This window comes from Ranitomeya imitator, chromosome 1 (assembly GCF_032444005.1).
Source record: "Ranitomeya imitator isolate aRanImi1 chromosome 1, aRanImi1.pri, whole genome shotgun sequence".
Lineage (NCBI taxonomy): Eukaryota > Metazoa > Chordata > Amphibia > Anura > Dendrobatidae > Ranitomeya > Ranitomeya imitator.
The window spans coordinates 492,711,600-492,738,701 of NC_091282.1; the positions used below are offsets into that span (position 1 = coordinate 492,711,600).

The 27,102-nt window shown below is 47.3% G+C and overlaps 1 protein-coding gene and 1 long non-coding RNA gene across 3 annotated transcripts in view; both read left to right on the forward strand.

The window, feature by feature from the left end:
- LOC138676570 (uncharacterized) overlaps positions 1–19,153 on the forward strand; it is a 156,896-nt gene extending 137,743 nt beyond the window's left edge. Inside the window, exons 2-3 of the long non-coding RNA XR_011320795.1 lie at positions 16,801–16,866; positions 19,034–19,153. This is a non-coding gene — a long non-coding RNA (uncharacterized lncRNA). The remainder of the gene's footprint in view (positions 1–16,800; positions 16,867–19,033) is intronic.
- A 5,298-nt stretch (positions 19,154–24,451) lies between these two features.
- MLLT3 (MLLT3 super elongation complex subunit) overlaps positions 24,452–27,102 on the forward strand; it is a 367,858-nt gene continuing 365,207 nt past the window's right edge. The window contains exon 1 of one of the 2 annotated variants that reach the window (XM_069766027.1): positions 24,452–25,161. In XM_069766027.1, the coding sequence (XP_069622128.1) occupies positions 25,159–25,161 (3 nt within the window). In that variant the 5' untranslated portion in view covers positions 24,452–25,158. The remainder of the gene's footprint in view (positions 25,162–27,102) is intronic. The other variant, XM_069766035.1, reaches the window with a different exon arrangement.

Genomic DNA, 27,102 nt, shown 5'->3' on the forward strand with positions numbered 1-27,102 from the left:
GGAATGGTCTGCGGGCATAATGTTACGTTTGCAGAGCCCCTGATGTGCCTAAACAGTAGAAACCCTCCACAAGTGACCCAATTTTGGAAAATAGACCCCCAAGGAACTTATCTAGATGTGTGGTGAGCACTTTGGAACCCCAAGTGCTTCACGGAAGATTACAATGCAGAGCCATGAAAATAAAAAATCATTTTTCTTTCCTCAAAAAATTGTTTTAGCAAGCAATTTATTTTCACAAGGGTAGCAGGAGAAATTGGACCCCAATAGTTGTTGCCCAGTTTGTCCTGAGTACGCTGATACCCCATATGTGTGGGTAAACCACTGTTTGGGCACACGTCGGGGTTCGGAAGGGAAGTAGTGATGTTTTGAAATGCAGACTTTGATGGAATGGTCTGCTGGCGTCATGTTACATTTGCAGAGCCCCTGATGTGCCTAAACAGTAGAAACCCTCCACAAGTGACCCCATTTTGGAAACTAGACCCCCCCAAGGGAACTTATCTAGATGTGTGGTGAGCACTTTAAACCCCCAAGTGCTTCACAGAAGTTTATAACGCAGAGCCGTGAAAATAAAAAAAATCTTTTTTTTTCCCTCAAGAATGATTTTTAGCCCGCAATTTTTTATTTTCACAAGGGTAACAGGAGGAATTGGTTCCCAAAAGTTGTTGTCCAGTTTGTCCTGAGTACGCTGATACCCTATATGTGGGGGTAAACCACTGTTTGGGCACACGTCCGGGCTCGGAAAGCAAGTAGTGACGTTTTGAAATGCAGACTATGATGGAATAGTCTGTGGGCATCATGTCGCGTTTGGAGAGCGCCTGATGTGCCTAAACAGTGGAAACCTCCCAATTCTAACTCCAACCCTAACCCCAACACAACCCTAATCATAACCCTACCCCTAATCCTATCCCTACCCCTAATCCCTACCCTAATCCTAACCCTACCCCTAATCCCAACCCTAACTTTAGCACCAACCCTAACCCTAATTTTAGCCCCAACCCTAATGGAAAAACTGGGGCTGGGGGGTGATCAGCGGGGCAAAGGGGAGATCAGTGGGGCAGGGGGGACATCTGCGGGGCAGGGGGGGGAACATCAGCGGAGCAGGGGCGATCCACAGGGCAGGGGGAGATCAGCGGGGGAAGGGGGGAGATCAGCGGGGCAGAGGGGAAATCAGCGGGGCAGGGCAGGACATCAGCGTGGCAGGGGAGGACACCAGCGGAGCAGGCGGCGATCCACAGGGCAGGGGGGACATCAGCGGGGCAGGGGAGGACCGCAGCGGGGCAGGGGAGGACCGCAGCGGGGCAGGGGAGGACAGAAGTGGGGCAGCGGGGACATCAGCGGGGCACAGGGCGATCCACAGATCAGGGGGGAAGATCAGGGTGGCGATCAGTGGGGGCGATCAGGGGGGAAGATCAGGGGGGCAATCGGGGGAAGATCAGAGGAGAGATCAGGGGGATCACTGGGGCGGGGGCTGTCAGGTGCGATGCAGCAGGAGGAAATGCAGCCGGCAGCAGCGGGGGGGGGGGGGGTGATCACCGGGGGCAGGGGGGAGGGAGCGAAGGTCGGGGGGCATGGAATCGCAAGGCAAGGGGGGAAGAGAAGCAGATGGGAGTACCTGGCGGCAGTGATGGCAGCGGCGGTAACTGCAGCGGCGGCGATCGCAGTATGTGGCAAAGCATTCAGGCACCTCGCTGTTCAGCTTCCACGGAAGGCATGAAGTTGGACAGCGAGGCAGCCATGGTTTTCTCCGCCCCTCCACATCTGAATGGAGAGCTAGCGTCACATGGACGCTAGCTCCAATCAGATTTGGGGGGTGGTGACAAAGTGGTCACCAGGGTGATCGTAGCCAAGTGGGGCCTAAGCCACCCCCCCTGGGCTAAAGTACAAGTCCCCCTGTACCTGCAGGTCAATTTCAGTTAACCCTTTCACCCGACCTGCAGGAACGCGATCCTGCCATGACGCATACGCTGGGTCACAGGTCGGATTGGCACTGACTTTCATGACGTAGCGTATGCGTCATAGGTCGGAAAGGGGTTAATGTCACCTTACAATACAAAGGTGACATCAACCCCACTACTATTACCCCACGTGCCACCGCTACAGGGCAAGTGGGAATAGCAAGGCTAAGTCCTGGAATTATGCGCCTTTTCTGAAGTGGCTGATGTTTTTAGCCAAGGGGGGGCAATATCCATGGTCTCTTCCTAGGCTATTAATATCAGCCCATAGCTGTCTGCATAGCCTTTGCTGGTTATTAATTATGGGGGAACCACACGTCATTTTTTGGGGGGTCCCCATTTTATTAGCTAGTGAAGGCTAAGTATACAGCGGTGAGCTGATATAAATAGCCTGGGAAGCTCCATAGGTATTACCCCCTTCCCAGGCTATAACATCTGCCCCCAGTTGCTGGCTTTCCCTCTGCTGGTTTTGAAAATTGTGAGGGAGCCCGTGCCATTTTTTTCCAATAATCGTTTATTAATTAAATACATGTCCAGTAATTTGCACACACACTTTACTAATTGTATTTGTCACTGACAGCTATATATCTACCTATTCTATACGTTTCCCAGTGATTGGCTCAACTTGAGTCTCGCTGGATTTGGACCCTCGATACGGTTCAACCACGTGGTTTGAATGAATGCTTAAGCTTCTCGCCCTTCTTGTGATCACCGCTCGCTGTGCCTTTGGTACTTTTTCTACCTTTCCGCTGCACCGGGTGTGTTTCGTGGTTTTAATATTTTACTGTATTTTTAGTAATTATCTTTTTTGTGTTTTAGGTCTTGTCATTGATGTCTGTGTGTTTGTTATCTGCATTTGGTTGCTGCGGATATATGGGATGCAGCGTTTGTTGGAATCCGTCTGCATTAACAAGCCGGCTGAAGAACCATACATTGGATCCATATGGAGTGTTCATCTCTATTGGATTTTGGCTCCCTCTGTATACATATTATTTGGAGATATACTACGCTGGAAGGAGTTTTTTGCAACCATCTCTAACAGACAAGAGGGATATATCTGCGGGCTGTGTATAGACTTACTAGGACCATTTGTGACTAGTCTGAGAATGTGCTTTTGGGTTTCTACTTGCGATCTTTTGTTTTTGTATAATTATATATTGATTTTGTGTGGCATCCATATATTCGTCTGATTGCCTATCCTTATGCTGCAGTGATCTGTTTGTTGTATTATGTTTTATTGCCCTTCCCTCTTTCCCTGTTCCGGTATGGCGGATCTGATTCTTTATTCTTTTGCACATGCGCGCTTTTCCCTCATCCTACCTGGGCTGCCGTGTCAGCTGTACGTCCACCGTCCGGCGTCGCAGGGCCCTGCGCTGGTCTGACGGCTGGCGCGATGCGGGCACAGGAGGGATGGGCTATTGGATTTTGATTGCGGTAGTTGCCGTTTGGATCTGTCTGCGGTGCTGGAATGGGGGAATGGTTACCGGTTGTCATGGCCACAGCGGTTTACTTCCGGTCTGCGGCGTAGTACTTCCGGTATTGGCCTGTATTTAAACACACGTTCGGCGTCTTTTTCTTATGCCCCCTGAAGGAGTTTGGCCGAAACGTTCGTCGGGGTGGGCGCACGGTCCCGGAAGGAGTCTGCATACTGCGCTTTATTGAAAGGTAACTCTCTGTCCAGAGCCTTTGTCTTTTTACATGTGTTAGCGCCACCTATTTATTATATACAGGGCTCTGATGGTCTAATTCCATTTATATTATGTATCTCTGTCCCTGTTTATAGATGGCGCCTCTATATATTTACTGTCATTTGACATTTGGCTCGGATTAACAACATTATAAGCAGCTTGTATATCTGTATGGCTCCATCCCGGTTCCGCGCGCCTGTGGAACATCTTAGGTCGGTGCAGCGTTCATGTGCACCGGGCTGTACCCTTTCTTACTTGTTCCTGGATTGTCCTATTATGATGTTTTAATTGTTAATAAAGATTGTTTACATTTTGTACTATATGGACTTTAAGGTCGTTTTTTTCGGGCCCTTGTGACCCATGTTTTGGTATTTTTCGTTAGCGACTAGTCCGTCTATACAGTCCTCTTCTTTTGGTCAGCAATAGACAGTTTGTATTATGCTGAACTTTGTTGTGCTTCTGTTTAATTACTGTATTCTTGCTGTGTTTTGCACAGGTGCCTCGCACGACATAATGGACTATAGGGCCAGAGAACGTGTCTGGCTTGGACAAATGGAGCAGGTGTTTGGGGAGGGTGCCTCCGGTGCACAGCGGGCTGGTGATTACTTGTGGGATGAGAAGTGTTCCTCGGTCCAGACCCTACTGGTCAAACGCACCAAACTCTGGTGGAACAGAGCATTCTTAGAAAAATATGTGTCACGTTCTATGATACCTAGAGGCTTGAGGGTACGAGTAGTTCCTGCGTATCCAGTCAATGATAGGGCATTTATTAGCGAGTGGGAGGAGGCGTGCAGTGGGTGTTCAAAAGTATTGATGCAGCTTCTCATCAAATTAAATACAAAATCTATTGAGGATCTTGATATACAAATTGATGCAGCACAGGTGGATCTTCGTGCAAATAGTACTGAGGATAAAATTCAGGCTTTTGAACTCAATTTGGAGAAAGCATTAGATCAGACCTTGAAGAAGATACATGATAACCAAACGTATAAATTCAACAGAGACATCAAAGACTATCAGCTTAAAACGGTATATAGGTGGGTTAAGACTCAGCCACAACCACATTCTAGAAATCGGATTGGTTCCCTTTCATCCCTGTCATCTGCTGGTGAAGTTTCCGATACATCTGGATCTTCTATGGTGACCCGTTCTGGGGTGGTCTATAAGAAGTCTCGTAAACGCAACTATCATCCATATAGACGTCAGGACACTTTTTCACCAGATGATGGACAGAGTGATAATAAGGTAATTGTTATAAACTTAGTGCTAAGTGCAGTGGAGATCAGTATCATGGGTCAGAAAAGAGGCCGAGAGGCAACAGGTTAAGAGTTCAATAATATTTATGATGGTATGCAGGTAAACAGCTATGACACAGCAAGTTAGTAGCAGACAGAGCTGGATAAGCAGTAAGCACGTGTACAGACCGTGGAAGTCCAAGTATGTGCGATCCAGAGACCTGGAGACCAGGCCAGGCCTCCTAGCAGGGAACAGTCCAGCAGCAGAGATGAGTGCAGAGCAGATCCAGGGAAACAAGTCTTATGATGAAGAGATGTAGATCCGGAGACAGATGGGGTATCCCAAAGTAATGAAGAAACCAGCAAGATAGCAGTTCTTCCAGCTTGATCACAAGTCCAGGAACAAGATACTCAAGCAATGAGTAATATACAGAGCTCCCTTATATACACCACAGACAGGAAGAAGGAAAGTCTGACAGGAAGCAAGATGGCCCCCTTGAGGCCAGTGACTCCATCTTAGGTAAGGGCAAAAGTAACCGAACTGAGGGCAACAGCAGACAGGAACAGATGTACAGTCCAAATCCTTACATTACTCCCTTCTTAAAAGATGTCCTCTGGACGATCTTAAGTCTGGCTTATTGGGGTATCTGCTGTGAAACAGTCTGATCAGATGGGGAGCATGGATGTTCTCCAGAGGTTCCCAGGAATTTTCTTCAACTGAGTATCCCTGCCATTTCACCAGATACTGAAGACGTCCCCTATGAATCCGTGAATCCAAGATTTTCTCCACGACGAATTCCTCTTGCCCATCAATGAAGACTGGATCAGGAGGAGCAGAGGTGCGTCCGGGAAAAGAATTAGGCACTGCTGGTTTAAGCAGGGAAACATGGAAAACAGGATGAATTTTTAATGAGTTAGGCAACTTGAGTCGACAGGCTACAGGACTCACAATACCGCTGATCTTATATGGGCCAACATTCTTTTGCCCCAGCTTGGAGGTTGGAATTCTGAGTTTTAATTATTTTGTTGAGAGCCAGACCATGTCTCCTACCTTATACGTTGGTGCTGGCTTACGGAATCTGTCTGCTGCCTTCTTGAATCTTTCCTGTGCTGAAACTAAGGTGTTTTTTAGAACGTCCACATTTTGCTGTAATGATGCAATGCGGTCAGCAACCGCAGGCACAGACATGTCTATGGGGAGTCGAGGGAGAATACTGGGATGATATCCCTTGTTAGCAAAGAACGGAGATAATTTGGTGGAAGCATTCTGAGAGTTGTTATACGTGAACTCGGCCAACGGCAGTAGACTCACCCAATCGTCTTGTAGATGACACACGTAGCAACGCAGATACTGCTCCAAGGTTTGATTGGTTCGCTCTGTTTGGCCGTTAGACTGTGGATGAAAAGCAGATGATAATTTTACTTTGATGTCCAGAGCAGCACAGAAGCTTTGCCAGAACCGTGAGGTGAATTGAACTCCACGATCAGATATGACTTCATCCGGAGCTCCGTGTAAACGAAAAACATTTTGCACAACAAGATCCGCTGTTTGCTTAGCTGTTGGGACATCAGCACAGGGAATAAAATGAGCAGCTTTAGTCAACCGGTCAACTACTACAAGAATCGTGGTTTTTCCCTGTGACAAAGGCAACTCCACAATAAAATCCATTGAAATTGACCCCCAGGGACGAGATGGAACAGGCAGAGGTTGCAACAGTCCTGTAGGTGAAGAACGAGGGACTTTTGACCTGGCACATACCTCACACGATGACACGTACCGAAGAACATCTTTCCGAAAAGTCGGCCACCAGAAAAAACGAGACAGAAATTCCTGAGTCTTCTGAACTCCCCTATGACCGGCAAACTTGGAGTCATGCATGTTAGGAGTCGAGTTTCCTCTGCTGCACAGGGGGAATCTCGATCCGTCTCCGCTGCGGTCTCCCATTCTCCTCCAGCCGCAGTGGAGCCTGCTCAGCAGGGATGTCGATCCCGGCGTCTCGCTCAGTCTGACTCTGTGAGAAGAGTTACTGCTGCTTCTCCAGCTTCTGCCTGTAAAGCCTATACTGGTCAGCAGCGAGTGGACTTCTCTGGGACTAAGTCCTTGTCTGCGCACACTGAGCATGCCCAGGGCAAGATCTCCCGTTGGAGATCGAGGGTCATGTGCTCAGACTCTGCAGCGCATTCTATTGGTCCTCTTGGCAGGTCTTGGAAGGGCAAAGTTTCTGTGGCCGCTTCCTGTCCTGCAACTATATAAACTGCGCATGACCGCACGGCCATGCGCTAGTGTACAATTTAATACGTGTGTTTGTTGTGAGTGCAAGTCGTTCTTTAAATACCCCTACCCTATTGTATGATTGTTCGCGTATGGAGTATGGCTGCTATCTAGCGCCCGACTTATCACTCAACGTGTCACACACGTGTCAGCGTCTACTGCTGTGACCGCCAGTGCGGTGCCACACGCCAGTGTGCGCTTCCTGACCCACGTCTGGGTGCTTAGTGGTGCCTGCCAGCACGGCACAGTTCGCACTTCGGTGCCTTAATTATATAATTCCTTTCACACCCAGTAGCGGTGTAGTGCCAGCAAGGGTCTAATCGGACTACAATCCCTGTTGGGGTTTAGTTCGCTGACCACTTGCTCGCGCTCTATGTGCGGTACCGCGGTCCTGTGACGCAACAGGATCGCTTTCTTCACGCTGGGTGAGGTTTAACCCACGCGTGTATACTTTTGAATACCGCCATATTGTCTGTCATTTCCTAGCAGCAGGCTTCACCTGCACGGTGGACCCCGGACTGCGAACTCATCTATATCATCTCTCTTGGTGCGTTCCGCCAGTCCTAACATTACACTAGCGCCAGGGTCTGACTAGTGATGACAGACAAACAGCAATCTCTGCGGCATATCCAGCAGCTGGAGGGTAGGTTGGCGGCTCTCGAGAGCGCGATCTCAGCTGTGGATGTTACTGCAGTAGCTGTACAGGCTGCCAGCGTGGCTGCAGCTACTATGTCCATTGCCACCCCTGTTCCGACATTATCTCGCCTCCCGCTGCCAGAAAAATTTTCTGGTGATAGCAAGTTTTGTAGGGGATTTGTGAGTCAGTGCTCTATTCACCTCGAGCTCCTGGCTACACGTTTTCCCACAGAGCGGGCTAAGGTGGGATTTATTCTGTCTCTATTGTCGGACAGGGCATTGGAATGGGCTACGCCGCTGTGGGAGCGTGGCGATCATGTGGTGCAGAGTGCTCCGCTGTTTCTGAGCGCTCTGAAACAGGTCTTTTTAGGACCTCAAGTCACCCATGATACTGCGCTCCAATTGCTGGCATTAACTCAGGGTGAGTCCTTGGTCAGTCATTTTGCCGTCCAATTCCGCACCTTAGCATCTGAGCTGGATTGGTCGGATAAAGCTCTTATCCCCATATTTTGGAGGGGCTTGGCTGACCACGTAAAGGACGCTCTGGCCACTAGGGAGATTCCTGCCACACTGGAGGAGTTAATAACTGTCTCCACTCGAATTGACCTCCGTTTTAACGAGCGGAGGTTAGAGCGAGCCCAGTGTAGGCAGAGGTTTCGGCTGGCTCCTACCTTCGCCAAACCTCTGGAATTTCCGGTCCTGGTTCCTGAGTTACATGAGGCCAGGGAAGTGTCACAAGCAGGATCTAAGTCCCGGACCGCTTGTGCACTCAGGGTCTGTCATGTTTGCCAGCAGTCAGGACATCTAGCCACCAGATGTCCTCAGCGGTCGAGGAAACGTCAGCGTCTAGTGGTAGTAGGTGGAGGTACACTAGACACGGCGACGTTTGCCTCTAAGTTGTCCTTTAAGGGGACAATTACTATTGGCTCATTCTCCCACTCGGTAGAGCTCTGCGTGGATTCTGGGGCGGAGGGCAATTTTATGTCTTCTGCCTTTGCCCAACGTTACGCAATACCCCTGGTTATGCTTGCTCAACCAGTAACGGTGCGAGTGGTGAATGGGTCGACATTGCCCTCACAGATAACACACCAGACCATCCCTTTTACTCTGTCCATGTTGCCATCTCATCAGGAGATAATTTCTCTGCTCGTCATTCCGGAAGGAATTGATGAGGTCCTGTTGGGAATACCTTGGCTACGGTACCACTCTCCTCATATCGAGTGGTCCTCAGGCAGAATTCTGGGTTGGGGTGAATCTTGTGGGGGTAGGTGTCAGAGGGAGTGCGTTCAGGTTGCTACTACTGAGGTACCCGCAGATCTATCCTCTCTCCCCAAGCAGTATTGGTCTTATGCAGACGTGTTCTCCAAAAAGGCGGCGGAGGTCCTTCCGCCTCATCGCCCCTATGACTGTCCTATTGATCTCTTGCCTGGTGCTGAGCCTCCCCGGGGTCGAGTTTATCCGCTATCTCTCCCGGAGACGGAGGCAATGTCACAGTACATCCAGGAAAATCTGGCAAGAGGATTCATTAGGAAGTCAGTGTCACCTGCTGGGGCAGGGTTCTTCTTCGTGCAGAAGAAGAATGGGGAATTGCGCCCATGCATAGACTACAGGGGTCTTAACGCCATCACCGTTAAGAATAAGTATCCTTTGCCCTTGATATCTGAATTATTCGATAGACTTCGGGGAGCAAGGGTATTTACTAAATTAGATTTGCGGGGTGCTTACAACATGATTCGCATCCGTGAGGGGGACAAATGGAAGACGGCCTTTAACACCAGGGATGGGCACTATGAATATCTGGTGATGCCGTTCGGGCTCTGTAATGCCCCAGTCGTTTTCCAAGACTTTGTGAACGATATCTTCCGGGATATGCTTTCCACCTCGGTCGTAGTCTATCTGGATGATATTCTTATCTACTCTCCAGATATTGACTCCCACCAGAGAGATGTTTGCAAAGTCTTCGACCTCCTACGGGCAAACTTCCTCTATGCCAAATTGGAGAAGTGTATGTTTGAGCAGGAGTCTTTACCTTTCCTGGGCTACATCATCTCGGCCCAGGGATTGGCTATGGATCCTGCCAAACTACAGGCAGTGATGGACTGGCCGGAACCCCATTCTCTGAAAGCGGTGCAGCGCTTTATGGGGTTCATAAATTACTATCGTCAGTTCATCCCCCACTTCTCAACCCTGGTAGCTCCCTTGGTATCCCTCACCAAGAAGGGAGCGAATCCTAAATCGTGGTCCGAAGAGGTCTCCAAGGCCTTCACTTCTATTAAGTCCCACTTTGCTAGCGCTCCCATCTTACATCGTCCTGATGTGGATAAGCCATTCCTAATGGAGGTGGATGCCTCTTCCGTTGGTGCAGGAGCAGTCCTCTATCAAAAGGATGCTCAAGGTCGGAAGCATCCATGCTTCGTCTTCTCAAAAACCTTCTCACCAGCGGAGAGAAATTACTCCATCGGGGATAGGGAGTTGCTGGCAATGAAGTTGGCCTCTTCGGAATGGAGACATCTCTTGGAGGGTGCTCGGTTCCCATTCCAAGTCTTCACGGACCACAAGAATTTGGTCTATTTACAGACAGCCCAGCGGCTGAATTCTCGTCAGGCCAGATGGTCCTTGTTTTTCTCCCGGTTCCACTTCACTCTACATTATCTCGCCGGGGAGAAGAACATTCGTGCTGACGCTCTCTCTCGCTCCCTGGTGTCAACTGTGGAGGAGGAGGACGAGCCTCGGCTCATTGTCCCTTCAGAGAGTCTGAGAACCGTAGCTCCGGTTTCGCTTGAGTCTGTGCCTCCGGGCAAGACTTTTGTCCCCATCAATTTGCGTCCGGAGGTTCTCTCGTGGGCTCATTCGTCCAGAGTGGGTGGACACTTTGGGGCAAAGAGGACATCTGAGTTGTTGGCGAGAATGTATTGGTGGCCACATATGGTTCGTGACGTTGGAGACTACGTTCGGGCATGTGTCTCTTGTGCCAAAAATAAGTCTCTCCGTCAACGGCCAGCTGGGTTGTTATACCCTCTGCCGGTGGCAGACAGGCCCTGGGAGATGGTCGGGATGGACTTTGTGGTGGGTTTGCCCAAGTCACGTGGCTGTACTGTCATTTGGGTTATCACCGACCATTTTTCTAAAATGGTGCATTTGGTGCCGCTTCCCCGGCTACCTTCTGCACGGGCCTTGGCAGCATTGTTTGTTAAACACATCTTCCGTCTTCACGGTATGCCAGACAAAATTGTCAGTGACCGGGGTCCCCAGTTTGCGTCTCGGTTCTGGAGAGAGCTTTGTCACCTTCTCAGTATCGAGTTGAATCTATCTTCGGCATATCATCCCGAGACGAATGGGTTGGTGGAGAGAGCCAACCAGACCTTGGTCACATATCTGCGACATTTTGTCTCTGCTAAACAAGATGACTGGGCATCTTTGCTACCGTGGGCGGAGTTTGCTCTTAACAATGCTGTAGCTGACTCCACTGGACAGACCCCATTCCTCCTTAACTATGGTCAGCATCCGCGGGTACCTGTGCCCATGCCCGTGTCTTCCGCCGATTCCAGGGTGGCAGACTGGGCTGTGGAGGCACGGGACATTTGGGATCGCACTCAGGATGCCATTCGGGCTTCCAAGGAGAGAATGAGGTCCTCCGCCGATGTTCATCGGCGCCCCGCTCCGACCTTTGCTCCTGGCGACTTGGTGTGGCTCTCCGCCCGTAACATCAGGCTGCGAGTTGAGTCCACTAAGTTTGCGCCTTGCTACTTGGGTCCCTTCAAGGTTCTCGAACAGGTTAATCCTGTGGTCTACCGCCTGGCTCTTCCTCCACGCTTGGGTATCACCGACACCTTTCATGTGTCCCTCTTGAAACCCGTATACATGTCCCGGTTTTCCGAGTCATCTGCCGGGACATCGGGTTCGTCTACGGACGATTACGAGGTGAACGCTATTTTGGGGTGTAAGGTGGTACGCGGCAAAAAGTTCTATCTGGTGGATTGGAAGGGTTATGGTCCAGAGAACAGGTCATGGGAGCTTGCTGAAAACATTCGGGCCCCACAGCTCATTGCTGCCTTCGAACGTAGCGAGGCCCAAGGAGGGGGGGGCCCTAGGAGGGGGGGTAATGTTAGGAGTCGAGTTTCCTCTGCTGCACAGGGGGAATCTCGATCTGTCTCCGCTGCGGTCTCCCATTCTCCTCCAGCCGCAGTGGAGCCTGCTCAGCAGGGATGTTGATCCCGGCGTCTCGCTCAGTCTGACTCTGTGAGAAGAGTTACTGCTGCTTCTCCAGCTTCTGCCTGTAAAGCCTATACTGGTCAGCAGCGAGTGGACTTCTCTGGGACTAAGTCCTTGTCTGCGCACACTGAGCATGCCCAGGGGAAGATCTCCCGTTGGAGATCGAGGGTCATGTGCTCAGACTCTGCAGCGCATTCTATTGGTCCTCTTGGCAGGTCTTGGAAGGGCAAAGTTTCTGTGGCCGCTTCCTGTCCTGCAACTATATAAACTACGCATGACCGCACGGCCATGCGCTAGTGTACAATTTAATACGTGTGTTTGTTGTGAGTGCAAGTCGTTCTTTAAATACCCCTACCCTATTGTATGATTGTTCGCGTATGGAGTATGGCTGCTATCTAGCGCCCGACTTATCACTCAACGTGTCACACACGTGTCAGCGTCTACTGCTGTGACCGCCAGTGCAGTGCCACGCGCCAGTGTGCGCTTCCTGACCCACGTCTGGGTGCTTAGTGGTGCCTGCCAGCACGGCACAGTTCGCACTTCGGTGCCTTAATTATATAATTCCTTTCACACCCAGTAGCGGTGTAGTGCCAGCAAGGGTCTAATCGGACTACAATCCCTGTTGGGGTTTAGTTCGCTGACCACTTGCTCGCGCTCTATGTGCGGTACCACGGTCCTGTGACGCAACAGGATCGCTTTCTTCACGCTGGGTGAGGTTTAACCCACGCGTGTATACTTTTGAATACCGCCATATTGTCTGTCATTTCCTAGCAGCAGGTTTCACCTGCACGGTGGACCCCGGACTGCGAACGCATCTATATCATCTCTCTTGGTGCGTTCCGCCAGTCCTAACAATGCATTAATTTCAACACACTCAGTTTTACTGTTTCTTGGATATACAGACGCTGTCCTTGAAACCAAAGTCCATTCTTGAAAGTCAGATTTACCCGAGTGGGTGGTTGACTCAAAAGTGAATCCGCAGCATAAGCCTCCTTAATCTCAGTTAGAAGATCCTGATTATGCAAGACGCTTACAAAGTTTTTCTCAGATAGAATGGTCCTTGAAGACGAAGCCGAAGTTGCTTCATTTGAATGAATCCTGGATAGTGCATCAGCCTTCTTATTACGAGAGCCCGGCCTATAGGAAATGACAAAATCAAATTGATTAAGAAAAAGATTCCATCGAGCCTGTCTAGGTTTCAGACATCTTGCCGACCTCATAAATTCGAGATTCCGATGATCTGTGAGTATAACAATCTGTTGGGATGCTCCTTGTAACAGATGTCTCCATTCCTTAAATGCGGTTATGATGGCTAACAGTTCCTTGTTGCCAACGTCGTAATTCCTTTCTGCGGGTGACAATTTTTGCGAGAGAAAGGCACATGGATGCAAGAGATCTTTCTCACCTGTTCTTTGCGAGAGTATGGCCCCTACAGCACAGTCCGAGGCATCCACTTCCACTATGAAGGCTTTGTCTGGATCAGGGTGGATAAGAATGGGAGCTGTCGTAAATTTAGATTTCAATGTAGAAAATGCTGTTTGAGCTTGGGGAGACCAGACAAATGGCATCTTCTTCTGGGTTAACTGAGTAATGGGTGCAACGATCGCTGAAAAATTTTTTATAAAGCGTCTGTAAAAATTGGCGAATCCGATGAATCGCTGTACTTCCTTCACTGACTTGGGAGTTGGCCACTCCTGAATGGCTTGTGTCTTGCTTGCGTCCATGCTGAGACCCTGGGGAGAAATAACATATCCCAAGAATTGAATTTCTGTTTTGTGAAACTCACATTTCTCCAGTTTGATGTATAAATGATTCTGCCGTAGACGATCCAAAACTATTTTCACGTGTCGCTGATGGTCCTCGATGTTGCTGGAAAAAATCAAGATGTCATCCAAATAAATCACAACAAAAATATCGAGTATATCCCGGAAAACATCATTCGCCAAGTGCTGGAATGTAGCTGGTGCGTTACGGAGACCGAAAGACATAACGAGGTACTCGAAATGTCCATAACGTGACCGAAAAGCCGTTTTCCACTCATCGCCAGGACGAATCCGTACTAAATTGTACGCTCCACGAAGATCCAATTTTGTGAAGATTTTGGCGTGTCGCACTCTCTCAAGTAATTCGGGAATTAGTGGGAGTGGATAAGAGTTCCTGATTGTGACTTTGTTGAGCTCCCGGTAGTCAATGCATGGTCGGAGTGAGCCATCTTTTTTTTTGACAAAGAAGATTGGAGCACCTGCTGGGGAGGAAGATGGTCGTATAAACCCCTTAGCTAGGTTTTCATCTATGTACTCCTTGAGAGCTTTTAATTCTGGCCCAGACAATGGATAAATACTCCCGAAAGGAATCGCGGCACCAGGCAATAATTCCACGGGACAGTCATATGGCCGATGTGGCGGTAATTTATCCGCATTTTTTTTGTCACACACATCACTTAAGTCCCGATACTCTACCGGCAATGTCGAGTCGACCGTGACTGCAGTTTTCACTGGAGCCAGCTCTCCGGACAACGCTGTTTCATTTGGAAACTGTAATTCCTTCATTGTCCAATTGATAGTCGGATTTCGCTGCCGCAACCAGGGCAAACCTAAAATAATAGGAAAATTAGGAGAAGAAATCAACAAAAAGGACATTTTTTCAGAATGATCCGCGCCCATACGGATCTTTAATGGGACTGTTTCGAGTTTCACAGGCCCAGATATTAGTGGAGACCCGTCCACGGTCTCCATAAACACCGGAGAGTCTCTTTTTCGTGAGCGTATGCCATGTTTTTCAGCAAAGGAGATGTCCATGAGATTGCTGCAAGCTCCAGAGTCTATCATGGCGGAGCAGGTGATCCAGCAGGAACACACCCAAATTTTGATGGAAACGCAGCAGAGCGAATCCCTCCTCGCCGTGGTAGAACTTACGGAAAGTAAGGCTATGTCCACAGGTGATGATGTTAATGATGAATCATCAGGAAAATCAAAGTTATCAGCGGATATTTCCTGTCTGTGCGGAAGAGAACACACTGAAGATACATCCGAAAAGTCAAGTCCAGTTACTGCAGCTGCGGACTTGCGATTTTTCCCAGGGCACTCTGAAATATAGTGACCCGATTTACCGCAGTAAAAACATAGATTCTCCTTGAAACGATATTCCTTACGTGCATCGATGGGTTTCCTCCGTACTGCGTCAACCTGCATAGGTTCCAGCTCTGTCTGAGATAAAGACTTAGTCAGCGCCTCCTTGGTGGGGGATGGAAAAGGCATAAAGTTATTACGATTAGCATCAGCCCATTTTTCTTGACGACGTTCGGTGAGACAAATATCAATCCGAATACAATGATGTATAAAGTCAGCCAAGTTAGTAGGTGATTCACCTCGAGCTAGTTCATCTGTGATGGAAGCAGATAAACCTCTCCTGAACACTGCATATTTCGCTGAATCGCACCATGTAGTATCCAGCACCCATTTCCGAAACTCCATTGCGTATTCCACAACAGGATGCTTCCCCTGACGTAGTGTCAGTAATGCAGTTTCAGCTGTGATACTCCGATTAGGGTCATCAAACATTTGACACATTGCTGCAGTAAAGTCTTTCAGGGAATTCAAGCACACATCATTAGTCTCAATCAATCTAACGCTTTGTTTGTTAGCAACATAATTATAGTCAACACTTTATCCCGATCAGTTGCAAACTGGGCCGCACGTGCAGAGAAATACAGCTGACATTGATTCAAAAACCCCCGAAATTTCTCTCTTTCACCACCAAACCTGAATGGTGGGAGTTTAGGAAAAGCCGGACCAGGAGCCGGGATTGGAGCAGATACCATGTTTGCAGCTGTAGTCTCCACATTTGAAAGTCGAGATGCTAAGGCCTGAATAGACGTATCGGCCACATTCGCATTATGATTAGTTTGCGATTCTAATGTCCCCAGTTTTGCTTTTATAGCCTGCAGCTCCCCATGAAGTCCAGAGACAAAAGAGCAAAGTTTTTTCATTCGCACCTCCATAGAATCTGACCCAGAGATCTCAATTTTTTTGGGCTTGAGTATTCTGTTATAAACTTAGTGCTAAGTGCAGTGGAGATCAGTATCATGGGTCAGAAAAGAGGCCGAGAGGCAACAGGTTAAGAGTTCAATAATATTTATGATGGTATGCAGGTAAACAGCTATGACACAGCAAGTTAGTAGCAGACAGAGCTGGATAAGCAGTAAGCACGTGTACAGACCGTGGAAGTCCAAGTATGTGAGATCCAGAGACCTGGAGACCAGGCCAGGCCTCCTAGCAGGGAACAGTCCAGCAGCAGAGATGAGTGCAGAGCAGATCCAGGGAAACAAGTCTTATGATGAAGAGATGTAGATCCGGAGACAGATGGGGTATCCCAAAGTAATGAAGAAACCAGCAAGATAGCAGTTCTTCCAGCTTGATCACAAGTCCAGGAACAAGATACTCAAGCAATGAGTAATATACAGAGCTCCCTTATATACACCACAGACAGGAACAAGGAAAGTCTGACAGGAAGCAAGATGGCCCCCGTGAGGCCAGTGACTCCATCTTAGGTAAGGGCAAAAGTAACCGAACTGAGGGCAACAGCAGACAGGAACAGATGTACAGTCCAAATCCTTACAGTAATAAACCTGAGTAAGCATCAATTAACAGCTGCTGATTTGTCTCTGTTGAATAGAGGTTTTACTTTTTCTCCATCAGCAGGCCTCGACACATTTACACTTGTCAAGGACCTTCACCTCTTTGCTCGGTCCCTCCTCTTTAAAAGATATTTCTTTGATGATAATCTGCATACCCTTTGTCCAACAGAGGAAGAACAAGCTGCCCTGAGGGTTTTGGAGGAGTTGTCAGACGAACACTCATCTTCGGAAGGAGGTAGGATACCCCCATCTATTAGACCACGCTCCAGGAGGTTTCCCCCCCTGTCCAATTGTAGTGCGATTGATCTGTTTGTACAGGTGGTCACAAGCGAATTTTTGAAAATTCCAGAGTACATTCGGGGGGACAATTTAACTGGGGAGGAACGGCAGCGTCTCCACCATCTGCAGCTCTTATCGGATGTGGTGCTTAAACCGGAGGACAAGGGGGGCAACGTTGTCATCTGGACCATAGCCATGTATGAACATGAGGCTTTTCGCCAGTTGAAAGACTCAGTGTGTTACAATAAACTTACGTTTAACCCCTTGTCCGCCTATAGCACACAATTATCTAATATCCTCTTTGCCGCAGTGGATGGTGGAGTCATTACAAAGGACTTGGCCACTGCTTTGGTGGTCAAAGAACCTACGATTTCAACGTTCTACCTCCTCCCCAAGGTACATAAGAACATCAGTGTTCCCCCAGGATGCCCAATTGTTTCAGGTCGGGGAAACTTCCTGGAGAATATTAATAAATGGATTGATTCCATTTTACAACCGTTGGTGATGGGGCTTCCTTCCTTCCTAAAGGATGGTTGATGGAATCTGTTTGGATCCTGATACGCTTCTGGTAGCAGCTGATGTCGAGTCCTTGTACACGAGTATCCGCCACTGTGACGGATTACGAGCGGTTAAATATTATTTGGATTCGTCTAACCACTCGCCTGCCTTCAAGGCCTTGATACTTGAGTTGTTAGAGTTTACTCTGGCACATAATTTTTTTATTTTTAAGGGGTCCCTCTACCTACAACTCCAGGACACTGCTATGGGGGCGACCTTTGCCCCCTCCTATGCTAATTTGTTCCTGGAGTTGTGGGAGAGGGACCTCCTCCTGTCAGGTGAGCGGCCGTCGTCGGTGGACTGCGTCCTTATTTGGACGCGGTACATCGACGACGTCTTTCTCATCTGGCAGGGTACTTTGGATCAATTTTTTTTAGGTTATTAACGGTAATAATTTAAATATACGTCTTACCGTTAAGCACCATCCTAATGAAATTGAATTTTTGGACGTTGTCCTTCGGAGGGATACGGGTGGTAACATCTGCACCAGTGTCTACCGTAAACCAACATCAACGAATATGCTGCTGCACGCCTCCTCCTCACATCCAGCTCACATGATCCGCTCAGTGCCAGTAGGGCAGTTTCTACGACTTCGGCGTATTTGTTCGACACAAGCACTATTTGAAGTTGAGGCCGAAAAACTCAAACAACGGTTTATTGAGAGGGGGTATAGCCGTCGAGTGATAAAAAGGGCCTACCATAGGGCGAAATGGTCAGAGAGAAATCCACTGCTTTATCAGAACAGGATTGGTAACAAAGACTCTGGAGTGGTGAGATTCATCACCAGCTACAATTCCTGTTCTGAGTCTATACGGACATCCTTGGTAAAGGCATGGCCAATTTTGATGACGGATTCGACATTAGCTAAAATTTTACCCCCTAGCCCTGCTATCACTTTTCGGCGGTCAAAAAATCTACGTGATTGTTTGGTGCGCAGCCACTATAATGGTGGATCTAGTAGGACATTCCTAAGTGATGTGCCCGTTAGGGGGGGCTGCAGACCCTGTGGCCGCTGTGTCGCCTGTGTTAATATTGTCCGTGGGGACTCGTTTTCAGACTCTACGGGTCGTAAGAACTACATAATCAAGAAATCAATCACTTGTACCACCACTAATGTGATTTATTATGCCACGTGTCCATGCTCCCTGATCTACGTGGGTTTGACAACACGTCAGATCAAGATTCGGGTCAGGGAGCATGTGCGTGGCATACAGGCGGCCAGTGACCAGGGGGATGTGGCCCTCCTTAAAACAATACCCAGGCACTTTAAGTTGCACCATGGGTGCGATAGTAGTGGATTTCGTGTTAGAGGTATTGATGCTATTGATCTGGGTATTAGGGGTGGAAACGTTTCCCAGCGATTGGCTCAACTTGAGTCTCGCTGGATGTGGACCCTCGATACGGTTCAACCACGTGGTTTGAATGAATGCTTAAGCTTCTCGCCCTTCTTGTGATCACCGCTCGCTGTGCCTTTGGTACTTTTTCTACCTTTCCGCTGCACCGGGTGTGTTTCGTGGTTTTAATATTTTACTGTATTTTTAGTAATTATCTTTTTTGTGTTTTAGGTCTTGTCATTGATGTCTGTGTGTTTGTTATCTGCATTTGGTTGCTGCGGATATATGGGATGCAGCGTTTGTTGGAATCCGTCTGCACTAACAAGCCGGCTGAAGAACCATACATTGGATCCATATGGAGTGTCCATCTCTATTGGATTTTGGCTCCCTCTGTATACATATTATTTGGAGATATACTACGCTGGAAGGAGTTTTTTGCAACCATCTCTAACAGACAAGAGGGATATATCTGCGGGCTGTGTATAGACTTACTAGGACCATTTGTGACTAGTCTGAGAATGTGCTTTTGGGTTTCTACTGGCGATCTTTTGTTTTTGTATAATTATATATTGATTTTGTGTAGCATCCATATATTCGTCTGATTGCCTATCCTTATGCTGCAGTGATCTGTTTGTTGTATTATGTTTTTATTGCCCTTTCCTCTTTCCCTGTTCCGGTATGGCGGATCTGATTCTTTATTCTTTTGCGCATGCGCGCTTTTCCCTCATCCTACCTGGGCTGCCGTGTCAGCTGTGCGTCCACCGTCGCAGGGCCCTGCGCTGGTCTGACGGCTGGCGCGATGCGATGCGGGCACAGGAGGGATGGGCTATTGGATTTTGATTGCGGTAGTTGCCGTTTGGATCTGTCTGCGGTGCTGGAACGGGGGAATGGTTACCGGTTGTCATGGCCACAGCGGTTTACTTCCGGTCTGCGGCGTAGTACTTCCGGTATTGGCCTGTATTTAAACACACGTTCGGCGTCTTTTTCTTATGCCCCCTGAAGGAGTTTGGCCGAAACGCGCGTCGGGGTGGGCGCACGGTCCCGGGAGGAGTCTGCCTACTGCGCTTTATTGAAAGGTAATTCTCTGTCTTGTCCTATTATGATGTTTTAATTGTTAATAAAGATTGTTTACATTTTGTACTATATGGACTTTAAGGTCGTTTTTTTCGGGCCCTTGTGACCCATGTTTTGGTATATTTCGTTAGCGACTAGTCCGTCTATACAGTCCTCTTCTTTTGGTCAGCAATTGACAGTTTGTATTATGCTGAACTTTGTTGTGCTTCTGTTTAATTACTCTATTCTATATGCATTTACTGTATGTAATCCATCTTTTCTATCCTCTCGGCTCCTGCAGTCATTTTACAGAAGCCGTCAAATGAATTACCAGCTTTTCTTCTATCTATCTGTCTCTCTATGTAATTCTATTCTATTCTATTCTATTCTATTCTAACTTGTCAATGTGATTTTTACAGTAGCAGCATATGAATTACTGGCTTTTCAAAGGATACCGGTACATTAAAATTTGACAGCACTCGCATGGTGCGAGTGCAGTGCGGTTTTTGCTCGCATCCATTGACTTGCATTGGCGAGTCTCATCCGAGATACGCAGCAAATCGCAGCATGCTACAATTTTTTTCTGTCTGATTTCAGCTGAGAAAAAAATTGCAGATGAGATGTAACTCATTGAATAACATTGGTCCGAGTGCAATCCAATTTTTTTTATCAGATTGCACTCGTCCGTTTTTCTTGCAAATGGGTATGAGCCTTAATACCTTCCTTTGGTGAGCTCATATGGTAGCTGGTTGTGGGAGTTTCTAGGTCTGTTACAATTTTATGAGATCCTTTACTTTCGGGATATATTCTCCCCTGGAAGTCCGAGGTGGTAGATATTGTCATGTTTCTTATTGCAGTTGGTCCAATATTAAGATGGAGGGGTTAGAATGGCCTTACAGATATGTGAGTGAAGGCGTTATGTGTGTTCCTTTGTGATGAATCTGAAAATTATATCTCTCCTAAGTATCAGATCAATGCAAACCCCAATATTCATCACTGACCACAGACTCCAAAAAGTCTGGAACACTCAGCAAAAATCCTTTGAACAGAGGAAGCTACTGTACTTCTCCGCCTCTGAATAAACGAATCCCAGTCTTTGGTGTCTTTTTCCTAGAACAAATCTCCTGTGATCATTACATGTTCACTGCAGGGGTCCCCTACTTCAATGGAGGTTGAAGTGTCCACTCTCACTTCCCTAGTTATAATTTTCTCTCTTGCCTAATTATAATTAATCCCATATGTTCCCTAGCTATAATTAACCCCTTTTGCTTATTGTGAGGGTAACACGTATGTCCCATATCTGGCGAGGTCTTATAGATTTTAATTTTTCTCTGACAAAAAGTCTAATCACTTGTCAGTACCAGGATGAAAAGTCGCTTTAACTCTCTATTAGAATTATCCTTAGATTAGTAATAAGCACACACACTTGGACACAATCAAGTGATTTTTTTTTTACAACAGTGAGTTGGTTGTATTCTATTACAATCAGTATGATGCTACATTTTCTACCAATAACAAGCAATTCCAGACTACCATTTATTAATCGGTAACTGAGCAGCATTTTATCAGATTAATTGGTTATGTTTTTGAGTCACTGCAATGCTTTCTGCCACACGATGGATCAAACCAAAAATGCCCACATATAGGTGTGAATATACTGTATCCAGCTATATCGAAGAACAGATTCTTTCAAGGCGCGTGTAGTCTACTCTATCCATCATTCGTTGCTGGGAACACCTGCTCCATGCATAGGATTTAGCAGCACCTCAGGTCAGTTCTGCTAGCCCTCCTGCTCCTCAGACATGATCTGTGCACCAAATTGTAACTAGTGTAGAGCCATTTCTCTAGTGACAGCTCCTTGCCATTTCCTTTCCCTATTTCTACAGTGATGCATCCTCACCATTTATTTTACCCCATTTTTTCACTGATAGCACCTCATTATTTTCTTTATTCTATTTCTCTATGATGGCTCCTCACCTTCTCCTTTACCCAATTTCACAAGGGATGACTCCTCACCATGTCTTTTACCCCATTTCTCCATTGACAGCACCCTCACCATTTATTTTATCCCATTTCTTCAGTGGCATCTCTTTGCTTTACCCCATTTCTCTAAGACTGCTCATCACCATGTCCTTTACCCCATTTCACAAGAAATGGCTCCTCACCATTAATTTACTGCATTTCTCCATTGACTTATCCGCAACATTTCCTTTACCTAATTTTTTCAGCGATGATATCTCACCATTTGCTTTACCCCATTTCTCTAAGGCTCATCACCATCTCCTTTACTCACTTTCATAAGAGACAGCTCCTCACCATTTCCTTTAGCCCATTTCTTCAGTTATGCTTCTCACCATTTCCTTTACCCCATTTCTCCACAGAAAAATGCTCACCATTTCCTTTAAACCATTTCAGTGACAGCTCATTATCATTATTTTACCCTATTTCTCCATTGACAGCTCCTTACCATTTCCTTTATCCAATTTCTTCAGTGACAGTTCTTCACCATTTCCTTTCCCCCATTTCAGTGCTAGCTTTTCACCATTCGTTTTACCCTTATTTCTCTAGTGACAGCTCATCACCATTATTTCACCCCATTTCTCCATGGACAGCTCCTCTCAATTTCCTTTACTTCATTTCTTGAGTGACAGCTCCTTACCATTTCCTTTATCCCATTTTTCCAGTGACAGATCCATTCCTCACCGCTTCCTTTACTCCATTTCTTCAGCATCAGCTCTTCACACTTCCTTTACTTCATTTCTTCAGCATCAGCTCCTCACACTTCCTTTACCCCATTCCTTCAGCGTCAGCTCCTCACCGCTTCCTTTACCCCATTCCTTCAGCATCAGCTCCTCACACTTCCTTTACCCCATTCCTTCAGCATCAGCTCCTCACACTTCCTTTACCCCATTCCTTCAGCATCAGCTCCTCACCGCTTCCTTTACCCCATTTCTTCAGCATCAGCTCCTCACACTTCCTTTACCCCATTCCTTCAGCATCAGCTCCTCACACTTCCTTTACCCCATTCCTTCAGCATCAGCTTCTCACACTTCCTTTACCCCATTCCTTCAGCATCAGCTCCTCACACTTCCTTTACCCCATTCCTTCAGCATCAGCTTCTCACACTTCCTTTACCCCATTCCTTCAGCATCAGCTACTCACACTTCCTTTACCCCATTCCTTCAGCATCAGCTCCTCACACTTCCTTTACCCCATTCCTTCAGCATCAGCTCCTCACACTTCCTTTACCCCATTCCTTCAGCATCAGCTCCTCACACTTCCTTTACCCCATTCCTTCAGCATCAGCTCCTCACACTTCCTTTACCCCATTCCTTCAGCATCAGCTCCTCACACTTCCTTTACCCTATTTCTTCAGCATCAGCTCCTCACACTTCCTTTACCCCATTCCTTCAGCATCAGCTCCTCACCGCTTCCTTTACCCCATTCTTTCAGCATCAGCTCCTCACACTTCCTTTACCCCATTCCTTCAGCATCAGCTCCTCACACTTCCTTTACTCCATTCCTTCAGCATCAGCTCCTCACACTTCCTTTACCCCATTTCTTCAGCATCAGTGCCTCACACTTCCTTTACCCCATTCCTTCAGCATCAGCTCCTCACACTTCCTTTACCCCATTCCTTCAGCATCAGCTCCTCACACTTCCTTTACCCCATTCCTTCAGCATCAGCTCCTCACACTTCCTTTACCCTATTTCTTCAGCATCAGCTCCTCACACTTCCTTTACTCCATTTCTTCAGCATCAGCTCCTCACACTTCCTTTACCCCATTCCTTCAGCATCAGCTCCTCACCGCTTCCTTTACCCCATTCTTTCAGCATCAGCTCCTCACACTTCCTTTACCCCATTCCTTCAGCATCAGCTCCTCACACTTCCTTTACTCCATTCCTTCAGCATCAGCTCCTCACACTTCCTTTACCCCATTTCTTCAGCATCAGTGCCTCACACTTCCTTTACCCCATTCCTTCAGCATTAGCTCCTCACACTTCCTTTACCCCATTCCTTCAGCATCAGCTCCTCACACTTCCTTTACCCCATTTCTTCAGCATCAGCTCCTCACACTTCCTTTACTCCATTCCTTCAGCATCAGCTCCTCACACTTCCTTTACCCCATTTCTTCAGCATCAGTGCCTCACACTTCCTTTACCCCATTTCTTCAGCATCAGTGCCTCACCGCTTCCTTTACCCCATTTTCCAGTGACAGCTCCTCACTTTTTCCTTTACCCCTATTTTTCCAGTGACAGCTAATCACAATTTCCTGTGCCCCATTTCTTCAATGACGGCTCTTCACCATTTCTTTCACATGTAGCCAGTGACAGCTCGTCACCATTTCCATTACCCCATTTCCCCTTTTTCCTGTCACCTCACCTCTGGAACACTTTAGTCAGAGCTTTAAGAACGCACTTTTCAGTTGCTCCACCACCACACTATGGACATTCACGTTATGTTTGTTTTTTTCCACCCGCTGATTTTTTTTCCTCATTTTGTTCTTTCTTCTCTACCAAACCCTCCCTCCTTCTGCTTCGCCGTTTTCTGTCTGCAAGTGGCTCCAGCACGCATGCGCCTGGGACCTGCCAGCCGCCGGCTCACTGTAGAGACAAGGGGAGAGAGGCAGACGGCTACGGCGGCAGGAGAGCAATGCTGGCTGCCATCTACCCTCCACCTCCTTCTGATCCTCCCTCCCAGCACAAATAAAACTTAAAGGAGGAGGAAGAAGAGGCTGCCCCAACCCCTAGGCATGGCCAGCTCGGTGAGTACAGGGGGTGGATCAGACCCTTAATGCAACCCTCTGCAGACCGGCTCAGCCTGCAGCCAGCATCCACCTGGATTATTGTCCATCCTGCCGTTCCTATGTGTTTGCCAGTCTCATACCCCTTTGCTGATACAAGCTGCCCGGCGATCTAAGGGGGCATGCGCTGGAGCCGATCGGAAAGTAGCTGGGCATATGGACCGGCATCGCCAAGTGCCAGAGAGCCTGGATTGAACACCGAGCCCATAGGAGGGGCGGTATGAGGTGCACTGGCATGATCTGACAGTCGGGATCGGCAGCACCTGGGCCGGTGTGTGCTGCACAATCATGGACCTGGATTAGAGCAGCCCTTATGAGGAGCGGATCGGTACCGACAACCGGATTTCATTCCTGGGATTCTCCTGGTGCAAGGAGTGCTCGCCCGCAGTGGATCTGAAGCAAGCACCTGCAGGAGGTAGATCGGGATCTGGAGCGATCAGCAGTGGATCTACAGGCTCCTCTGTGTTCCCCGGAGCAGCTGCAGGAGGCGCCGCTAGCATGGTGCGTTCTCTGTCTGTCTGCAGTGTGCGGCTGCCAGGCGGCCCGCGAGGGGTTAACCCCTGCCAGTGACAGCCCCCCCCATTATTACATCTGCACAGGTTCTTGGTGAGCCCCCTATACACTCACATACCCATGCACAAGGGGTGGATGATGGCCTCCCCCCAGACTACACAAGAGGGGGCTGCAAACCAGCTCTTATGGTAGCCCCCCTGTTGGCTCCAGGCTGGCTGCTAAGAGAAGATATATATATATATATATATATATATATATATATATATATATATATATATATTATACTGCACAGACCGGTGTATGGGGTCCATTGGATGCTATACAGGACACGCATTGGGTAGTATGTGGGGTACACATCACTAACCATCACAAATCCCTTTCCCCCTAGTCCTGTGTTCTTTGTTACTTCCCTGTACCTAGTACTTATATTATTGCCTCTGCTCCCTACACTGTGGAGCAGCCCAGTCTCTTGTTACTTTCTTCGATGGTCAGAGTATTATCTAGTACACAAGAAGGTCATGGGTCCATAGTAGAGGTATTCTAACAATAGTAGTGCGGCCTTCATTTCTACTGGTTCTGTTCACACTAGCATATAAAAAAGACATCCGAGTTTGATCCGTGTTCCACCCACTTTTCACGTCAGCAGTTGATTAAATTAACAAAACCAAATGCATTTAACTGTTTCCACGTTATCTAAAAAATCAGATGTGTTACGGCTGGCTTGTATGTGATCCAGTCATTAAAAAAAAAAATCGTTTTTGCGCACCCGTAGACTTGATTAGGCAAGTTCCATCAGAAATATAGAAGACAAGTGTATGCTACAAATTTATGTGTGTGTGTGTATATATATATATATATATATATATATATATATATATATATATATATTTTATTATTATTATTATTTATTAATTTATTTATATATATAAATTTTTTTTTTTTTTTTTTTTTTGGGGGGGGGGGGGGGGGTCTGTGAAAAAGAAAAGTCATCTGAATCCTTATTGAATACTATAATGTTCACACACTAAATATTTGGTCAGTATTTTACCTCAGCATTTGAAGCCAAAGCCAGGAGAGGAGCAATTAGAGGAAACGTATAATAGAAACATATGCACCACTTCTGTATTTATCACCCTCTCCTGGTTTTGGCTTACAGATACTGAGGTAAAAAAAACTGACCGAATACTGAATGTGTGCACGTGGCCTTCATGGGTGTGCTATGTTTTTTGTACAGACCGCTCTAAAACCAAAAATCTTGTGGTGTGATTGTAGCTTCTTTGTGAGGAAAGTAGGCTCTGCTTACACCACACCGTGGGCTTCCAGAGGGTATAGTAAGAGGTTTTCTATGGCGTATAGTGCCACGTATGCCACCACATGGGCATATAGGACATTTGTGGCCAGTAGCCTTTCAGTGATATTAAACCTATACCACGCTATGTTGATTCTTGTTATGTTGTGGCGTAAACTATTCTGTGCAGTCATACATGTCAGAGGGATGCCCTATGGATTTGTTCCTTGTCCCTTTGGCAAATTTAATTGATAACCACAATGTACGCAGTTATGTTCCATTTTTTTTTTTCCATCACCGAATGAATCATATGCCATAGATGTAAATTTTGCAAATATTTTACATTAAATAAAGGTGTTGAATTGTAAATCTATGGCACGTGTCAGAAGGATTCTCTTGAATTGTAAATCTATGGCACGTGTCAGAAGGATTCTCTTGCAAACATTTTCCCCATAGAGACCATTTAGAGCATTGAAGCATACATTTTCTAGGATTATACACGTCCTATAAATAAGCGAGCTTAATAGGAGCCGGCCATTACGTTTCTATACCCAAACGATTACCTGTAGTCACTCAAATCCCTTGAGCTGTCAGGACAAATCTTGGGAAATGGTTTTACACTGGTTTAGATTGGTGGTTAT